Genomic DNA, 17,203 nt, shown 5'->3' with positions numbered 1-17,203 from the left:
TCTCTTACAGTTCTAGAGGTCTTCAGGGCTGTGCTCCCAACAGAAGCTCTAGGGCAGTGGTTCTCAACCTGTGGGTTGCAACCCATAGGAACTCTATTAAAGGGCTGCAGCATTAGGAAGGTTGAGAAACACTGCTCTAGGGGGAAACCTGCTTTTTTGTCTTTTCCAGTTTCTGGAGGCTGCTCACATTCCTTGGCTTGTGGCCCCATCCTCCATCTCCAGAGCCAGCAGTGCAGCTGCTTCCCTCCTCTCCAACTTTCTGCTTGCCTCTTCAAGGACTCCTGCCTGGATAATCTAGGATAATTTCCTAGGATTAAGATCCTTGCCTTAATCATACTTCCAAGAATCCTTCCTTTTGCAACGTATGGCTGCATATTCCTAGGTCCAGGGGATTAGCATGTGGATGCCTTTAGGGGAACGTTGTTCCATCTGCCCCATCCATCTTGGCCAGCTGCTATAGTACTACTAATCAGCAATAAGAGTTTCATTTTTCTTTCTTCCTTTCTCCTCTGTCTTCCTAGATTTTAAAATGGAGATTTTAATTTTTTGAGTAGGTAATTTATTCTCATGATCCAAAAATAAAAACATCATAGCACTAGGGTGGCGCCTGTGGCTCAGTTGGTAAGGTGCCGGCCCCATATACTGAGGGTGGCGGGTTCAAACCCGGCCCCGGCTGAACTGCAACCAAAAAATAGCCGGGCGTTGTGGGGGGCGCCTGTAGTCCCAGCTGCTCGGGAGGCTGAGACAAGAGAATCGCTTAAGCCCAGGAGTTGGAGATTGCTGTTAGCTGTGTGAGGCCACGGCACTCTACCGAGGGCCATAAAGTGAGACTCTGTCTCTACAAGAAAAAAAAAAAAAAATCATAGCACCAGGGTGAGAGGCAATGGCACATGGGTTCCTGCCATCAGTTCTTTCTCAGAGACCCCTCAAATGCAGCAGGAGGGGAGAGACCCCACCACCCTCCACCTGCTGGGTCCTCCCATCGCCCAGCCCTCTCCTTTATTCCGTCTATCCTCTCAGGCTTTTGTCACTCAACAAACAAAACAACAATAAAGGCCCTAATGACAAATGAGAAGGTTTAGGCTGAGAACTCCTGCTCTGTTTTCCTCTGTGTAGACAATGTGAGTGGAACCTCCTGTCCTATCTTATGGAAAGCTTAGCACACAGTGCATAATTTTCTACACCTATTTTCTTGTCTTCTTTAATACTTCCTGAAGATGTTTCCCTTTCAGTATGCAGAATATCCTTATTCATATATTTCTTTTACCATCACCCAGAATATTGTGTGGATGGGGCCACAGTTTATTCAACTGATCTTTGCTATAGCTGGAAAGTCAGTTCTTTCCAGACTTTTGCTATTACAAACAACACTGCAATGGTTCACTTAGTATGTATATTTTTCTTGTGTTTATAGGTGGATCTTAGGGATAAACCCCCAAAGTTGGATCATTGTGCCAAAGAGTAAAGGCATTCACAGGTAATTTTGTTAGATTTTTTTTCTACCATCTTCCTGTGGTTGTACCATTTTGCTTGTTCCTATGATTGACATTGGAGAATTTCCCTACAGCCTCCCTAAGAGGGAGTTGTCAGTTTCAGATTTTTAAAAATCAATCTCATGGGTAAATCTAGTATTTCGGTGAGCTTCTTTTTTGTTAGTAATGGAGGTCTTTTCTGGGGCACAGCAACTAGTGTAGAGGAGCCCATGCCACGTGCTTGCACACCTGTGTGTGTGTCCTGCACATGTGCCAGTAGAGCCTTTGCCTACTGTACCTCCCCCAAGAAGCAGCACACAGAACTGGGATCTGAGAGGTTTATTGTGCATTCTTGGGAGGTTCTCTGGCTTCCAGGTAGGAATTGGGGGCAGAGCCCTTCACACGGGCATGTAGGTCCCATTGTAGCTAAAAGGGGGTGGCATCAAGCAGTCTCTGTCCTCAGGGATCCAACGCTGGATATAGTTGGGGCCATTGTCCCGAGGCCACACAATCACCGTATCTCTGGATGCCAGGGACGGGTCCTCTGGGAAGAAGTTGAAGGGCCGGAGCAGAAAGCCCACAGAGTTTCCAGGTGTGGCTGTGTTGGGAATATCCTCAGAATGGGGGATGTGCAGGAAGCCCACAGTCACCCAAGCCACCAGGTCCTGTGGGAGAGAGAGTTGGGTTTTAGTGGGTAGGGCAGTGCTGAGTACCGACTACTGAAGGCTACCCTGGCCTTTGGGGACTTCCAGACGGTCCTTAAAACTTGCTGAAACCCTCTCATGCCCCATTTAAAAGAGATGGGGAGATCTGTTGTGACCTCTGAACTTGCCCTGTACACAGCAAGCCATGGCTCCTGGGACCAGGGATAGGCCCAGGCAAAGGATGTTTTAGGGGTTAGGGCTTTCTGATGGTGACAGGGCTGCTCTGGGCTTGGGCTGGGGAGGGTTAAGGATGGGGGAGCACCTCGTTTTCAATGTTCTCATTGTTGTGTAGAAACTCCTCAAAGACCACAGGTGGGGCCCAGGGGTCGTTCTGGTTGTAGATGCTGCTGCTGCACCGCTCCGACTCCCGGTACCTGGTCACGGCCAGAGGGTACCTGCAGGGTGGAGGAGAAGCCTGATGGCTCTTAGCACTGAGCTGGCCTCACTGCCCTCCTGGGGAGTCCATTTGGGGCTAACAATGAGGGGAAGAAATGAGAAATCATCTCTGTGGAGTCAGCGAGCAGTCACCTAGGGTGCAGGTGCCCAGGGCGAGTTCCTCACTGTCCTCCCCACGTGCACAGAGACATGCGCCCAGGAAAACAGTTGACCTTGAACAACACAGGTCTGAACTGTGCAGGTGTACTTATGCTCAGATTTTCTCTCACTTCTGCCACCTGAGACAGTAAGACCAACTCTTCCTCTCCGTCCTCCTCCTCAGCCTGTCAACGTGAAGATGATGAGCATGAAGAACTTTAGGAAGATCCACGTCCACTGAATGAAGAGTAAATATATTTTCTCTTCCCTTTGATTTTCTTAAAACATTTTCTTTCTCTATATTATTATAAGGATATAGTATATAATATTAATACATAGAACATACAAAACGTGAGCTAATCCATTGTCCATGTTATCAGTAAGGCTTCTGATCAACAATAGGCTATTAGTAGTTGCATTTTGGGGAGCCAAAAGTTACACATGAATTTTCAGCTGCTGTGGGGTGGGGTTGGTACCTCTAAGCCCTGCATTGTTCAAAGGTCAACTGCATCCTCCTGCCCCCAAACATACCCACACCTGGATACACACCACACAGACATGGAATCAATCCTACTTGGAAACACAGACAGACACAGACACAGAGACACACGAACATGAGGGAAACCCCAGGCCCCCGACATCCCCCCTGGGTCCTCTCACCTGGCCCAGGTGACAGCCTGCTCCTCCTGCCAGCCTGGGGGCAGCACTTGGTCAGCCATGGAGTGGATCTGCAGGCGATAGCTGCGCTGGTGGCCCCAGGGGTTCTCCTTGGGGCTGGTGAAGAGCAGGTACCTCGGCAGAGTCCGCCCAAACCGGAATGCCGCCTGGCGCTCCCGGTGGTACTGTGTCTGTTGCAGAGTCGGCTGGACTAGGCGGTGTGTCAGGCTCCAGGGGTTGGTGATGTTTTCTAGCTTCATCTGTAGGGTCTGGAAGCTGTTCTTGGTGCCTGGGGGGAGGCAGGGAGAAGGAGAGTGAAGACCAAGCTCTGGGAGCTGAAACCTCTTCCGTCTGTGCTGGGATCTCCGTCCTCCATCCTAGACCAACAGCTGAACTTCGGGAGTGAGTGGGCTGTTGGGGCATGTTCTGGGCATGTTTCTTGGCAGTTCCTCATTAGGACGGTGCTTTTGCCCATTTGTTGCAGGCTGCAACCCCAGAGAAGGGGCAGCCCATCTGTCTCCTGGCATGAGAGACTGTGTCAGGGGCCACTGGGGCTGAGGGGTAGAGTTGCCTTGTTCTGGTCTGTGATTTGGTGTTAGGTCAACCTGTTGTACCCACCACATTATTCTTTTATGGTGACCTCATCCAGGAGACACACTGAGTGTCCCAGAGGATACTATACTGCATCTCAAAGTTCTAGGGGTGGACATTTGTCCCCTTCCCTGCTCCAAGCACATCTTTTTACTCCACCCACCACCTGGGGGTCAGCACAGTGCCAGATCCAGGACAGGGTCCACACTGCCCATTCCGGGCAGCCCTCAGCACTGCTCACTTTCACCATTTCTGAGGAATATATAGATTTCACAGAAATAGGCTGGGCAAATGCTCCTCATTTTATGCTACCAGGGAGTTCTGGTGTTGTCTCCATGAAGTTTAAGGTATTGGTTGGTGGCGATGTTTGAAGGGGAGGGTCTTGTTCTGAGTGGTACCTGCCACGTCCAGGTCGACGCGGTAGTGCACGAGGTGCGTGTGCATGTTCCCGACCAGGTGGGTGTGCAGGCGCGTGCCGTGGCGCAGCCCCTCGGGGGTGTAGAAGGTGGCGTGGACGTAGCCGGTGGCGTGCATCTTGGCCTCCATCACCCCATTGGGATAGAAGATGATGTCCCAAATGTAATCGTAATTGTAGACGGTGGACGTCGTCCTCAGCACCAGCACCTGGCCCTTCAGTCCGGCGTAGAAGTTGAAGCCTCCGCTAAAGTTGGAATTAAAGTGCCGCCGCAGGGGCACCCCCGTGGGCATCTCAAAGAGGCAGAGGGCTCGGGGATAGCGCACAGGGTCGTCAGTGTCGTAGTAGTGGACGGCGTCCAGGAAGGTGGCGGTCTCCGGGCAGTCGACGCCCGGGGCTAACTCGTGAGTGACGCTGCCCAGGCCCCAGCCCACGTCCACATACTTGGTCTGCATGCCCGCAGGCGTGTGCCCACCGTACAGCGCCACCGCCTCCTGCACACTGACCTCGTAGGCGACGCGCTCTCCGCCGAAGTGCACGTTCAGGACCTGCAGCCCCGACGAGGAGCGCAGGCGGAAGGCGAAGCTCCAGCCCCCATAGAGCACGGCGGAGCCCTCCAGCCTGTAGCGGGGGCCGTGGGGCTGGACCAGGCGAGGACCGCTCACGTCCATGGGGCTGGGGAAGGCCCCTCGCGGCTTGTGGGAGGAGAAGAGGGGCGGCTCCTCTGCGCTCTCCTGCCCCTTGCCCCGGGGCCGCAGGTCCTCCAGGACCACCACGTCTACCTCCCCCGCGGCGTACTTCCGAGCCAGCTCTTCCACGCTGGCGTAGAATTTCCCGTTGTACCATACCTGCTCCACGGCCCAGCTCCGGGCATCGGTGCTCGCGTGGTCCACTAGGAGCTCCAGCCCCGTGGGGTGCAAGAAGTAGCCTTCCACACAGCGCTGGACGATGAACCAGCTGCGGCGTTGGCCGGAAGCCAAGCCCCGGGGGGCCACGTCAGTGAAAGTGAGGCATCGGTTGCCGCAGTCTTGGAATGAGAAGCCCGTGGTATCCAGGAAAAACTGATGCAGGGGCTTGGTGGCTTCCTGCAGGGTGTGGTAGAGGAGGGTATACTCTACCGAGGAGATGGGCCTGGAAGCCCAGGAGGGCCGGCGTCCAGGCCTGGGGGGCAGCACCCTCATGTAGTAGGGGTGAGGCAGGGGCCCCACAGCAAACTCAGTGATGTTGGGATGCTCTTGGCCGCCAAAGAAGATGACTGCACGGGCTTCCCGAACAGGACGTCTTTCACCTTTATCCAGAAATCTCAGCACATGTTGCTTCTTGGGCAGCAGCATCTCAATGAGGAACACGGTGTTCTTGGCCATGGTGGATGCCTTGGAGGACTCTAGCCTTAGCTCGGTCCTGGACCAGAGGAAGCTGTGCACCGCCTTCAGCTCTTGAGCACTCAGGTCTGAGAATACCCTGGCCTTGCCGTGCAAGGTCCATGGGGAATGCTCCCCTGCAGCCACCTGCAGGAGCAGGGTGGCAGCCATGGCCCAGCGGAGGGCCAGGGTCTCTTGCCCCATTGCTCTGGAATGTAGAAGAGAAGAGGAACTTAGTTGTCTTATGGGAAGAAATGGGTTTCCATCAGGATAAGGCCTTTAAGGACAGCGGCCCTTAACTTCATGGTTCTCCTATAGACTGAGCTTCTTGGCCTCACCCCACTCCAGCCTGAGGCTGCCTGCAGGGCAGCTGGGCACACATGCAGTTCCTGGCACTGTTCAGGCCCCTTTCTGTGCTTCTCTTGTTATTAATTCTCCTTTATTTATTTATGTATTAATTCTTGCCTTGCTCCTTTGTAAACCTCTCATAGTCCTGTGGACTTTCTTATCAGGTGAACTTCCTTGTTTTTGTGTATTATCTCAGCCGGGGAGAACACTAGCTCTTATCTGCCTTTAGATTACCCAGCCAGAGGCACCGTGAGTCACAGTGGCCTGAGGCTGTGCCACTGTGCATTCCCCAAAGTGCTTATTGTGTCCTGGAGAGGCAGACACCTATATTGACAGCACAATTACATTTTTGATACAACCAAATATTTTTTAAGTTGACAAGTTTTAAAATTTAGTGTGGAAGTTTAAAGGGTAGGTGCTGGAGTCAGATTGTTGGGAGTTCAAGTTCTGATAAGTCATGCCACTGGGACCAGCTGTGTGGCCTTGGCACATTGCTTAAACCCTTTGGGTCTCCATTTTCTCAACCGTGTCGACCCAAAATAAGTGACTGAGGCAACAATCTTAATCAATGGAGATTTATTCTTTAAATTTTTTTTTTGAGACAGAGTCTTACTCTGTCTTACTCTGTTGCCCTGGGTAGAGTGCTGTGGCATCAAGCTCACAGCAAGCTCACAGCTCAAACTCTTGGGCGTAAGTGGTCCTCCTGTCTCAGCCTCCTGAGTAGCTGGGACTACAGGTACCTACCATCATTCCTGGATAGTTAATTTTTTTCTATTATTAGTAGAGATGGATAGGTTTTAGCTCTTGCTCAGACTGGTCTCAAACTCTTGACCTCAAGGGATCCAACACCTCAGCTTCATAGAGCAGGGGTCTTCAAACTATGGCCCGTGGGTCACATGCGGCCCACTGAGGACATTTATCTGGCCCGCTGGGTGTTTTTGCAGCCACTGCCTGTCCTGCTTAGCAGCCGACTCATCCCAGGCCTGCAGTGTGCATGTGTGGAATGTGAGCCGAACTCTCCGACTCCCCTGCATTTATATTCTGATTGCTATTCAGTTGTGTATGATGTTGTATGTTGTGTGCTGTGTAAGCCCCGGTTTACACTGTTGATCTCTGAGCAGTGTGAGTTCAGCCACATGCTTGTATGGCTGAACTTGCATTAGATTCAGAAGAAAAAAGGCATATGTGCCTTCTTTTTTCCTGCAGTGGAATCTGATCACATGGGTCTTCTCACCCATGCGATCAGATGCCTGTGCGAGTTCACAGATCGCAGTGTGGCTCACACAGGGTAGTGTGAACTGGAAAGGTGGTGGAGGAACTGGCTCTGTAATCATGGTGGTTTCTGCACCGCACCAGTGTGAGCCTGAGGTAAAAGTGGACTTCCACCAATATGGGCACTGGGGAGGCTGAAATGATGTGGACTGGCAAGACTGCATTGATGGACCCTGATCAGACTGCATTGATGGGCAATGCAGTCTATATGTCTCTGTGTGGGCAAAGTTACTGCTGGTATATTGTTTTTGGAGCGCTGTATATATATATATATATATATTGGTATTTTACTAATAGCAATTTGGAATCCCTAGGAAACAATGATATCAAGAAAGAGAAAAATTGAGTCAGAGTGTAGGATATTCAAAAAACAGTGGACTTATGATTACTTTTTCATACTGTACAAGGAAAGAGTTGTGTGTTTGATATGCCAGAATATAGATAGTGTCTGTGTTAAGAATACAATTTGCGTTGACACTATCAAACTCAACATAAAGATAAATATGATTGTTTGGTCGGAGCAGTGAGAAAAGATAAAATATTAAAACTGAAAAACATATTTTGCCTGACAATTTAGCAAAATACTTTTGTGAAGCAGAAGTAGCTAAATATTTCATCATTGAGAGCAATTTTTCAAGTTGCCAAGCTAATAGCGTGTACTGGCAGACCATTTGTGGAGGGAGAATTTGTTAAAGAATGCCTTCTTTCTGTTGCCAAAAAGATGTGTCCAGAGAAGGCCGACTTATTTAGTACAGTGAGTCTTTCAGGACCTACAGTTACACGAAGGATTGAAGAAATGGGAGACAATTTGCATCAGCATTTGCAAAACTTGGCAAAAAACTTTCCTATTTTTTCTTGGCACTCGACGAAAGTAATGATGTTCGTGATTCTGCACAATTTCTAATTTTTATTCGTGGGAAGAATGACTATTTCGAAGTCACAGAAGAGCTTGCTGCACTGCAAAGCATCAAAGGAACAACTACAGGACAGGATATCTATGAAAAGGTTTGCCAAACTGTGAATGGTTTGGAGCTGAACTGGGCAAAACTAGCCAGTGTGACAACTGATGGTGCTCCTAGCATGGTGGGGTCTAAGAAAGGAGTAATTGCTCACATTAACCAAGAGATGGACAAACATAACCTCATCCAATAGCCATATACTGCCTCATCCACCAACAAGTGCTGTGTAGTAAATCACTGAAGTGGGATTCTATTAGGAAAATTGTGGTATCTTGTGTTAACTTCATTAGAGGTAATGCACTAAACCACAGACAATTTCAGGAATTTCTGTCTGAGCTAAATGTTGCCTATGAAGATGTTCTGTATGGCACACAAGTCCGTTGGCTGAGTCGAGGGAAAGTTTTGAAACATTTCTATGAGTTACTTCCACAGATTACAGCTTTTCTGCTTTCAAAAAACAAAGAAGTACCAGAGCTCAATGATGCAGAATGGAAATGGCATCTTGCCTTTCTGACAGATGTAACAGAGCTACTCAACAGTTTCAATGTGCAACTTCAAGGAAAGGGGAAGCTCATCTGTGATATACAATCACATGTGAAAGCACTTGAGTAAAATTAGGCCTCCTCATCAAACAAGTGAAGGAGGAAAATTTCTGCCATCTCCCCACAACTCAAAATCTGTTAGCAGAAAAACCATTGGTTGCATTCCCAAACAAAACGTGTGGATTCACTGGAGAAGTTGCAAAAGGAGTTCCAATTTAGATTTAAAGAGCTTCATCTCCATGAACAGGACATACAGCTTTTCTGCAACCCATTTTCTATTGACATTGAAAATGTGGATACAATTTATCAAATGGAACTGGCTGAACTGCAGAATTGTGACTCTCTGAAAGACGCATTCAAGTCAAGCAGCCTTCCTAATTTCTATGCATCTCTCCCCTCTGAGACATACCCTAATCTCAGGAACCATGCACTCAAAATGGCAACCATCTTTGGCAGCACTTATGTCTGTGAACAGACTTTTTCCAGAATGAAACATTGGAAATCTCCAACCAGATCTAGACTAACTGATGCACACTTGCATCACTTGTTACGACTAGCAGTGACAAATATGGAACTAGACATTGAACATCTCATTACCTAAAAGCAGGCCCATAGTTCCTATTGAAGTACTGGTAAGTGTGTTGATTTAACTTTACTTGTTCTTCATTTAAATTATTGTATTTGTTCCTGTTTTGTTTTTTTACTTCAAAATAAGATATGTGCAGTGTGCATAGGAATTTTTTCATAGTTTTTTTTTTTTAAACTATAGTCTGGCCCTCCAATGGTCTGAGGGACAGTGAACTGGCCCCCTGTTTAAAAAGTTTGAGGACCCCTGTATTAGAGTGTTAGGATTACAGGAGTGAGCCACTGTGCCTGGCCACAATGGAGGTTTATTAACCCAAAGATGAGCATGTGCTAGGGAAGAACACAATCACAGACAGATCTGTGGATGTTTTTTTGAAAGGGGAATTTGGAATTTTCTTTCTTTTTTTTTTTAGAGACAGAGTCTCACTTTATCATCCTTGGTAGAGTGCTGTAGCATCACAGTTCACAGCAACCTCCAGCTCTTGGGCCTAGACAATTCTTTTGCCTCAGCCTTATGAGTAGCTGTGACTACAGGCACCCACCACAATGTTTTTTTTTTAATTGCAGTTTGGCTGGTGCCGGGTTTGAACCCGCCACCCTCGGTATATGGGGTCGGCACCCTACTCACTGAGCCACAGGCGCCACCCATGGAATTTTCAGTATTTAGAGGGAGTAGGGCATATAGAAAGGAAAGAAAAAAGCAGGGAACAGGAGGTAGTAAGACAAAATAGTATGTTCTTTGATCCAGGACACTCTACATTTTACATCAGATAAGGCAAATATTAGAAGAGAAAAAGAGAGTGCAGAAAGCATCAATTATGTAGGTGCCTCTGGGTAGGTGGGAGAATGTCTGATCCTGTCTTATTTCTGTGCTGACCTGGAAAGATGAACCTGTAATTCATTATTAGTGTGGAATCAAACAGACTTAAGTTTTAGGAGAAAGACTAGTCTACAGACCTAAAGTTATAATTCATAGATCCTTGCTTATGGGAGGCCATCAAGGCATTTCCTTAATGAGTGATCTGTAGGGCTAACCCTCCTTTACCCTCCCTTTTTGTAAAGGGAGTTGTCCTGAGATTTTTATTTTCTTTTACCAGCATAGGATGAAATATCAACAATCTCCTCCTAGGGTTGATGAGATAAATCAATTGGACAGTAAATATAAAGTGTTTGCAACAATGCCTGTCTTATAGGAAACATGTAAGAAGTATTAGCTAGTCTTCCTTTTAAATTAAAAACAGTCTGTTGACACCAGCGCATTTAAAGTTTTAAGCAATATGGAGTGATTCAATTGTGAATAGGCTGTAGACCTGTGGCCTTGAGGGTGAGGATGAGTTGGCTAGTCCTGCTCAGCCTTGTCTGGCCCTTCCAGTGGAACACTAGAGTCATGGTCTCTTGATCATTCAAGGCTACTGGGAAGGCACTTCAGGGAGATGCCTTCTCACCTCCCCTTTTGAAAGGAGGGCGTGGGCATGGTCTTCACCCCATAACCCCATACCCTAAGCAGCTAATAAAATCCTGTGCATGTAGCTGAGAGTTTCCTGAGGGGCTAGGAGACCTTTGTGGCCACCATTCTCTTCTCCTTTGAACCTGGCTGGGGCCCCAGCAGACTCTACTGTGTGGGGCTTTCTGGGAGACCTCAGCTTTTGGAGAGTGCATTGGCTGCTGAACCACTGGCCTAAACTGGGCTTGTTGGTGCTGCTGGGCCCTTGCCTGGAAGGCCACCTTTGCCATGTCATTTCTCTACAGAAGAAGAGCTGCCTTTCTGCCTGTTCTGCACTATCTGAAGGCTCCAGCTGACCTCGGAGTCCCAGTCAGGGATCCCTCCCTGTCTCTAATTGTGCTTTTCACTTCCTATAGGTGGTACCTGAAGTGCAGACTTACTGGTGGGCACATGAGTGGGCTAAGGACTGTGAGAGAGACTTGTCTTCACAGGTAAGTCTCCCCAGATCAGAACCCCTGGGGGTAAATCTGGAGAAGACACTTGCTGCTGTGCAGACAGGTATAGGGAGACTTAATCGATTCCTGGTCTCCTACCATCTTCCTGGCCCAGCCTTTTCCCAGGGCTCTGCCTGCAGGAGGGTGCTGGGTGTTCCTGGGACTTGGGTGCGTTTCATCTGGGAACTCGGTCGCACAGTTGGCGTCAGGTCTAATTGAAGTACAGGAGCGCTGACTTCATGTGTGTTATGGAGAGAGCAGGCTTCCTCAGTTAGGAAGAGCCTGACCACCATGGACAATCTTCATCTTCATCTTTTGCTTTTGCATTTTGGAAAATGTTTTTTACACATCATTTATCTGACTCGCAAGTGTTCAGAACACAGCCCATTTGTTAGCTAGAGGTCCTATTCTCCTTGTGGATTTTTCCCTTCAGAGACGCTCAACCCCTTTCCTGCCTGTCATTCTCTGCCAAGTCCATATCCTTCACCTCCTTCCAAAGCTGGTCATAGCCCCTCTCTGCAAGGAGCTTGTGGCTTTGGCCCTCCCTAACTTAATTCACTTTGCCACCTACTGTCTCCTTAGAACTTCAGTATCTAATTTGTATGCCAGTCCCTCCCTCCCTCCCTCCCTCCCTCCCTCCCTCCCTCCCTCCCTTCCTCCCTCCCTTCCTTCCTTCCTTCCTTCCTTCCTTCCTTCCTTCCTTCCTTCCATAGGATCTTCCTCTGTTACCTGGGCCAGAGTGCAGTGGCATCATCATAGCTGACTGCAATCTTACACTCCTGGGCTCAAGTGATCCTCCTGTCTCAGCATTCCAAGTAGATGGGGCTATAAGCATGTGTCACCAAGCCCAGCTAATTAAAAAAAAGTTGTGTAGGGTTGAGGGCCTTATACTATTATTGCTCAGGCTGGTCTTGAACTCCTGGCCTTCTCTGATTCTCCAGCCTTAGCCTCCTAAAGTGCTAAGATTACTGGCACAAGCCACCACCCTGGCCTCCTAAAGTGCTGAGATTACTGGTGTGAACCCCCACCCTGGCCTCACTAGCGTTTCTTGATATGTAGATCAGGGAATGCAGGAGTTTTCAGGAGCTGTTCTGTCACCTGAGGGTTCTCCTGGCCATGAGATCATAGTCAAGACTGTCTGAGAAGTCCCCTACACCTACCAGGAACCTCACACTGCTCTGGTTTTGCTCCATGCCCATCCTGGGACTTGCCCTGGTAGCCTTGTCTTGTACCTTGGGTACTGGTGGGAAGCTCAGGACCCACACAATCTGGGGTTCTGAGAGCCCAGCCTGAAGGAAGCAGGTGAGCAGGAGGCACTGGAGGACCCAGAGCCAGCAGGAGGGACATGAGCTTTAGGGTTCTATTATTAAAGTTCAGCTGGTTTGCTTCTTTTTCTTCTTCTTTAACTAGACTTCATTTTAAGAGAAGTTTTAGGTTCATGGCAAAATTAAGCAATATGTACTGAGAATTCCCATATGACCTCTGCCCCACACATGCACAGCCTCCCTATCAACACTCACACCAGAGCGGGACATTTGTTATAGCTGGGGCACCTACACCCCCACATCATTATCGCCCAAAGTCCATAGTCTGCATTTGGGTTCACTCCCGGTGTTATATCTTCTGTGGGTTTGGACAAATGTAAATGACAGGTCTGTGTCATTGTAATATCATATACAGACATCTCACAGTCCTCAACATCCTCTGAGCTCCACCTTCTCATCCCTCTTGCCCCTAACCTCTGGCAACCACTGATGAGTTTTCTGTCTCCATAGTTTTGCCTTTTCCATAATGTCTTGTAGTTGGAATCCTGCAGCATGCACCCTTTTCAGACTGGTCTCTCTCAGATGGCAGTAAATCCTTATCCTTTCAAGCCTGCACCTCCTCTTATCCCCAGATTTCTTTCTGTTTTGCTGAGATGGAGGAGATGTGGAACAAACCTTCACTTACCCATTAGGACCCTCTGTTCCCATGTGCACATAGCCGCAGGAGAGTCAACGGTGGCAATGGAGCCTTAATGGAAGAGGACACTGTTCCTCCATGCGGGGAATGGAAGCAGGCGCTCTCCTCCCTCACCCACTCCGTGCCTTCCTTTCTCAACCCTCAACCTTTCATCAACCCAGCTGATGCCTGCCACCAAGAGCACCCCAGCACCGTCTGTGACCCACTCTGGGCCCCCCACTCCCCACATTCTTTACTTCCTGCCCCTCACTCCATGGCTTCTCTCTTAGCCCTGTGTGCTCTCCCCAAGTGTCCCGTCAGAACGCACCTGTGTGCTCTGCTGTGGTTCACCTCTGCTGCCAGCCTTTGTCCCCGAGCTGGTCCAACTCCTTTTTGAAACCTTTTGGACCCCGCCCTTCAGGGAGGGACAGAGTGTGACATGGGTTGATCAAGGTGGGGCCCTGTGGCCCATGGGACTCCACAATGTCATAGAAGCCATAGCACACATGTCCTAGGTCTGTTTCTCCATTATTCATCCTGTCACTGTGATACCTTCCTGAAGAACTGCCTTGCTCTGTTATGAGCAATACAGTGCCATAAACTGGTATTTTAGGTGGTTCATTTCGGAGGCCAGAGGTAAGGACAAGGGGAAATTCCAGGCTAATGGTCTCAGCTGAACTGATGCAGGACCAAGGCAGGGGCCGGTAGAGACTGACATCCACAGCGGAGGGTTCACCCCAATGCAGAACAGGCCCCAGAGGCATAGCTGTTGAGGGAGGAGGCACTCTGAGTTGAGGGACTAGTGGTCTTCGTAGCCATCCCTGGGACCGTGCCGGGGTTCAGAAAGCAGGGAGGATCTGTCTGGGAATAAATTCAGTCAGGATGGCCAAGGCCTTGGGACAGAGAGGAGAATGGAAATGAGCCAGGGGCAGGATACACCTGTGCAGGGAGGGTGCAGTACTAAAGTGGTTCAGTTTGGTTGAGAAGGGCAAATGTGGGCCAAGGAGGGAGCTCCTTATTAGAGGGGAAAGAACAGAGTCTGCAAAAGTGCACAGCTTGGAAGAACCAAGATGCCCAGGCCTCTCAGATGTGACCCCAAAGCACAAATAAGCAAAGAAAAAAATAGATAAATTGGACACCATCAATATTAAACAACAACACTCACAAGAAAGTGAAAAGGCAGCCCACGGAATGGGAACACTTTCTAAGAACAGACATACACAGAGGGAGATGCATTAGGCACGTTAGAACCGCTGTGGGTTGTGCAGGGGACTGGGGACACACACATAACACATGCACGTGAGGAAGACAAGAGCGAGGCCTTGCGTGGCCAGTGACGGTGACGCACGGAGGCAGATCTGCAATGGATGCCCATAAAGGAGAGAAAGAAAGTCCTGAGCAACAGGTGAGTGGCTGCAGGCCCTCCTACTGGGACAGTCATGCCGTGAGACAGGAGGCACCGGGTCTCACACCTGGGGGATGAAGGTGATGAGTAGGAGGAGGAGCTCTGCACGCAGGCCAGTAAGAATTTCTTTATTTAAAGGAGTACATAAAATGTATACAGAGAAGTGACTATTGCCAGGTAGCATAGAACATGTGCAGGAGGAGTGAAACCAAACAGCCGATCCTCCAGGGGTTTGGAAAGAGCTGCCCTTCAGGACTGCAACTCCCCAAGTCCCAGGGCTCTGTCCCCTCTGGCTTAGCCTCTGCAGGCTGCTGGAACTAAGTACCACAAACAGGGGTGCTCAGAGCAATGGAAACAAATAGTGTCACAGTTCTGAAGGTCAGAGTCTGAAATAGAGGTGTTTGCAGGGCTGTGTCCCCCAAAGGCTCGAGGGGAGGCTCCTTCCTTGCTCCCTGCAGCTGTGGCTATCACCGGTGATCCTTGGCACCCCTTGGTTCCTGGCTCATGGATGCATCCCTTTAATCTCTGTCCTCGGGTGTCACCCTCCCATCTCTGTCTCTTATAAGGACACCAGTCTCTGAGTTTAGGGCCCACCCTACTCCAGTACACAGTGCAATGACACTATTTCCAAATAAGGACACATTCTGAGGTTCTGGGAAGTACATGAACTTTGGGGGTCACCACATAGATTAGCACACCTTCTTCAAGGGCCTCACAGAGAGCCCGGCCTGTGCCCCTGAATATGAGTCCTGTGCCCTGGGACCTGCTCCCTGAGGGGCCACAATAAGAGTCATGTGGGGTCTTTGGGCCCATGAAGGTGTGGGAGGAAGGGGACAGAGTCCTGGCTGAGAGGAGTGTGCTCATGGAGATTCTGAGGGAGTGGAGGGCTGCCTCCCTGTGCTGAGGAGGCAGAGCTGAGAAATGTCTGGGGGCGAGAGTGGTATGGGGAACCCCGGGGCAGGGCTGTCGGAGGCAGGATGCAGTGGAGACCCAGGAGATGGAGACACCATTGTTAAGAGGGTCCCGAGAAAGCTGAGGAGGCAGAGTCTTTGGGTAGAAAAGCCAGGATAGGGCCACAGTGTTTATTTCAAACTCTGCGCATTGTGGCAGGGGTGGAGACTCGAGATGTGAAATTCTGGGCTGGGCTCTGCTGCTCAACACCTCTCTTTTCCCAGGCATCTGGCACTGGCTGTTCCCTGTTGATTTCTGAACACAGTCCTCCTCCCTTCTTGGGGTTAATGATTTGGTGGCAGTTAGAGATATTGCTTGGGTGAAGGTCAAGTCCTGGAAGTGTCCTGCCTTCCTTAAAGGGGAAGGTCCAGGGCACCCTCAGGTGACTGGTGAGCGGGAGCCCAGCCTTGGCTCCGGGGCAGTGTGACTTGTGAAGAGGAATTCAAGGTCTTGGGTCTGGGAGGCCAGGATTTTGATATTTTGTTTTAAAAAAGTCACAACATCTCAGGGATAATCTGGGATGATCTGGGGAGCACGATTGTTTCCATAAAACCACAGGGAAAAAAGGCGTCTGTGCCAGGGCCTGTTGGAGGCAGGCCAGGGAAGTGACTTGATTAGATATTTATACTAACAAAGCCAACATCATAGGTTTTGTCCCTGATTAGGGAAGATTTGGTTGCAAAAAAGAAAATTCTGCCATTTTCTAAAGCAGGGCCACTGATCATGAGAGGCCCTCGCAAGCTGCAGGTGGCTTGAGGCAACCCACCCCGATGTGTGAGAAATCTCCAAGTGCCAGCCCTGTTTTCACCATGGAAACATTATTCTTGACATCACTCATTTACTCAACAAATATTTATAGAGCACCCACTCCGTGTCAGGCCTGCTAGGGGCTGAGATACAGCAGCAACAAACGAAACAGTCCATAGGGCTCACATTTGGTGACGAGAGACAGGCAATGCACAGTGTCACAAAGTGCAGCACACCTGACCAGAGGGACAGACTGTTATGGGGCTGGCCCTGGGCTGGCTTCAAGGAACTTGACTTTTGGGGTCTTCTCCACACTGTCCCAGCCTGCTGTGGCTGTTTGTACAAACAATGTGGCTGGCATATGAACACTTGCTTTCCTTTTGGGGATCAGGAGTCTTGGTAGTTGTGGTGGACACAGGGTATCTATGTGACCAGGCCTGACCTGCTCCCAGCTCTGACTTTCTCCTTCTCAGAGCAGACACATTGCACAGGTGTGCTCGGGGCAGCCTCTGGGGAATAAGAGAGAACACGCCTGTGCACAGAACCCCCAGACCATGGCAGACCCTGCTGTGTCCTTGCTGTGACTGCTTGTTCCAGGGAGTCCTAGTGAAGCTCCGAACATGTGGTGGTCTTGGGACGTCCAGCTGGGACGGCTGGGATGGTCTAGAAGTAGAGAGGCTGCACAGAGATGATGTTGGAGTAAAGACCAGAGGCAGTGAAGGAGTGAGTCATGGGGGACTCCTCCAGGAGAGCATTTCAGGCAGAAGGAGTGTGTCAAAGT

General features: G+C 49.5%; 1 protein-coding gene across 2 annotated transcripts; it reads right to left on the bottom strand.

Moving 5' to 3' along the window:
* Positions 1-1,798: 1,798 nt before the first annotated feature.
* Positions 1,799-13,711, bottom strand: AOC1 (amine oxidase copper containing 1). 2 transcript variants are annotated; one of them, XM_053608966.1, is made up of 5 exons: positions 13,648-13,711; positions 4,357-5,942; positions 3,371-3,656; positions 2,439-2,571; positions 1,799-2,137 (listed from the first exon to the last, which is right to left on the bottom strand). In XM_053608966.1, the coding sequence occupies exons 2-5, from the start codon at positions 5,936-5,938 to the stop codon at positions 1,871-1,873; spliced, it is 2,268 nt and encodes a 755-aa protein (XP_053464941.1). In that variant the 5' UTR covers positions 5,939-5,942; positions 13,648-13,711; the 3' UTR covers positions 1,799-1,870. The 2 variants fall into 2 exon arrangements, with proteins under 2 accessions (XP_053464941.1, XP_053464940.1); XM_053608965.1 differs by lacking the exon at positions 13,648-13,711 and adding an exon at positions 13,329-13,541.
* Positions 13,712-17,203: the final 3,492 nt, after the last annotated feature.

Source organism: Nycticebus coucang, chromosome 11 (genome assembly GCF_027406575.1).
Source record: "Nycticebus coucang isolate mNycCou1 chromosome 11, mNycCou1.pri, whole genome shotgun sequence".
In the NCBI taxonomy this organism is placed as follows: domain Eukaryota; kingdom Metazoa; phylum Chordata; class Mammalia; order Primates; family Lorisidae; genus Nycticebus; species Nycticebus coucang.
The sequence above is the reverse complement of the archived record's forward strand: the minus strand, read 5'-3'. Positions and strand labels throughout refer to the sequence as shown.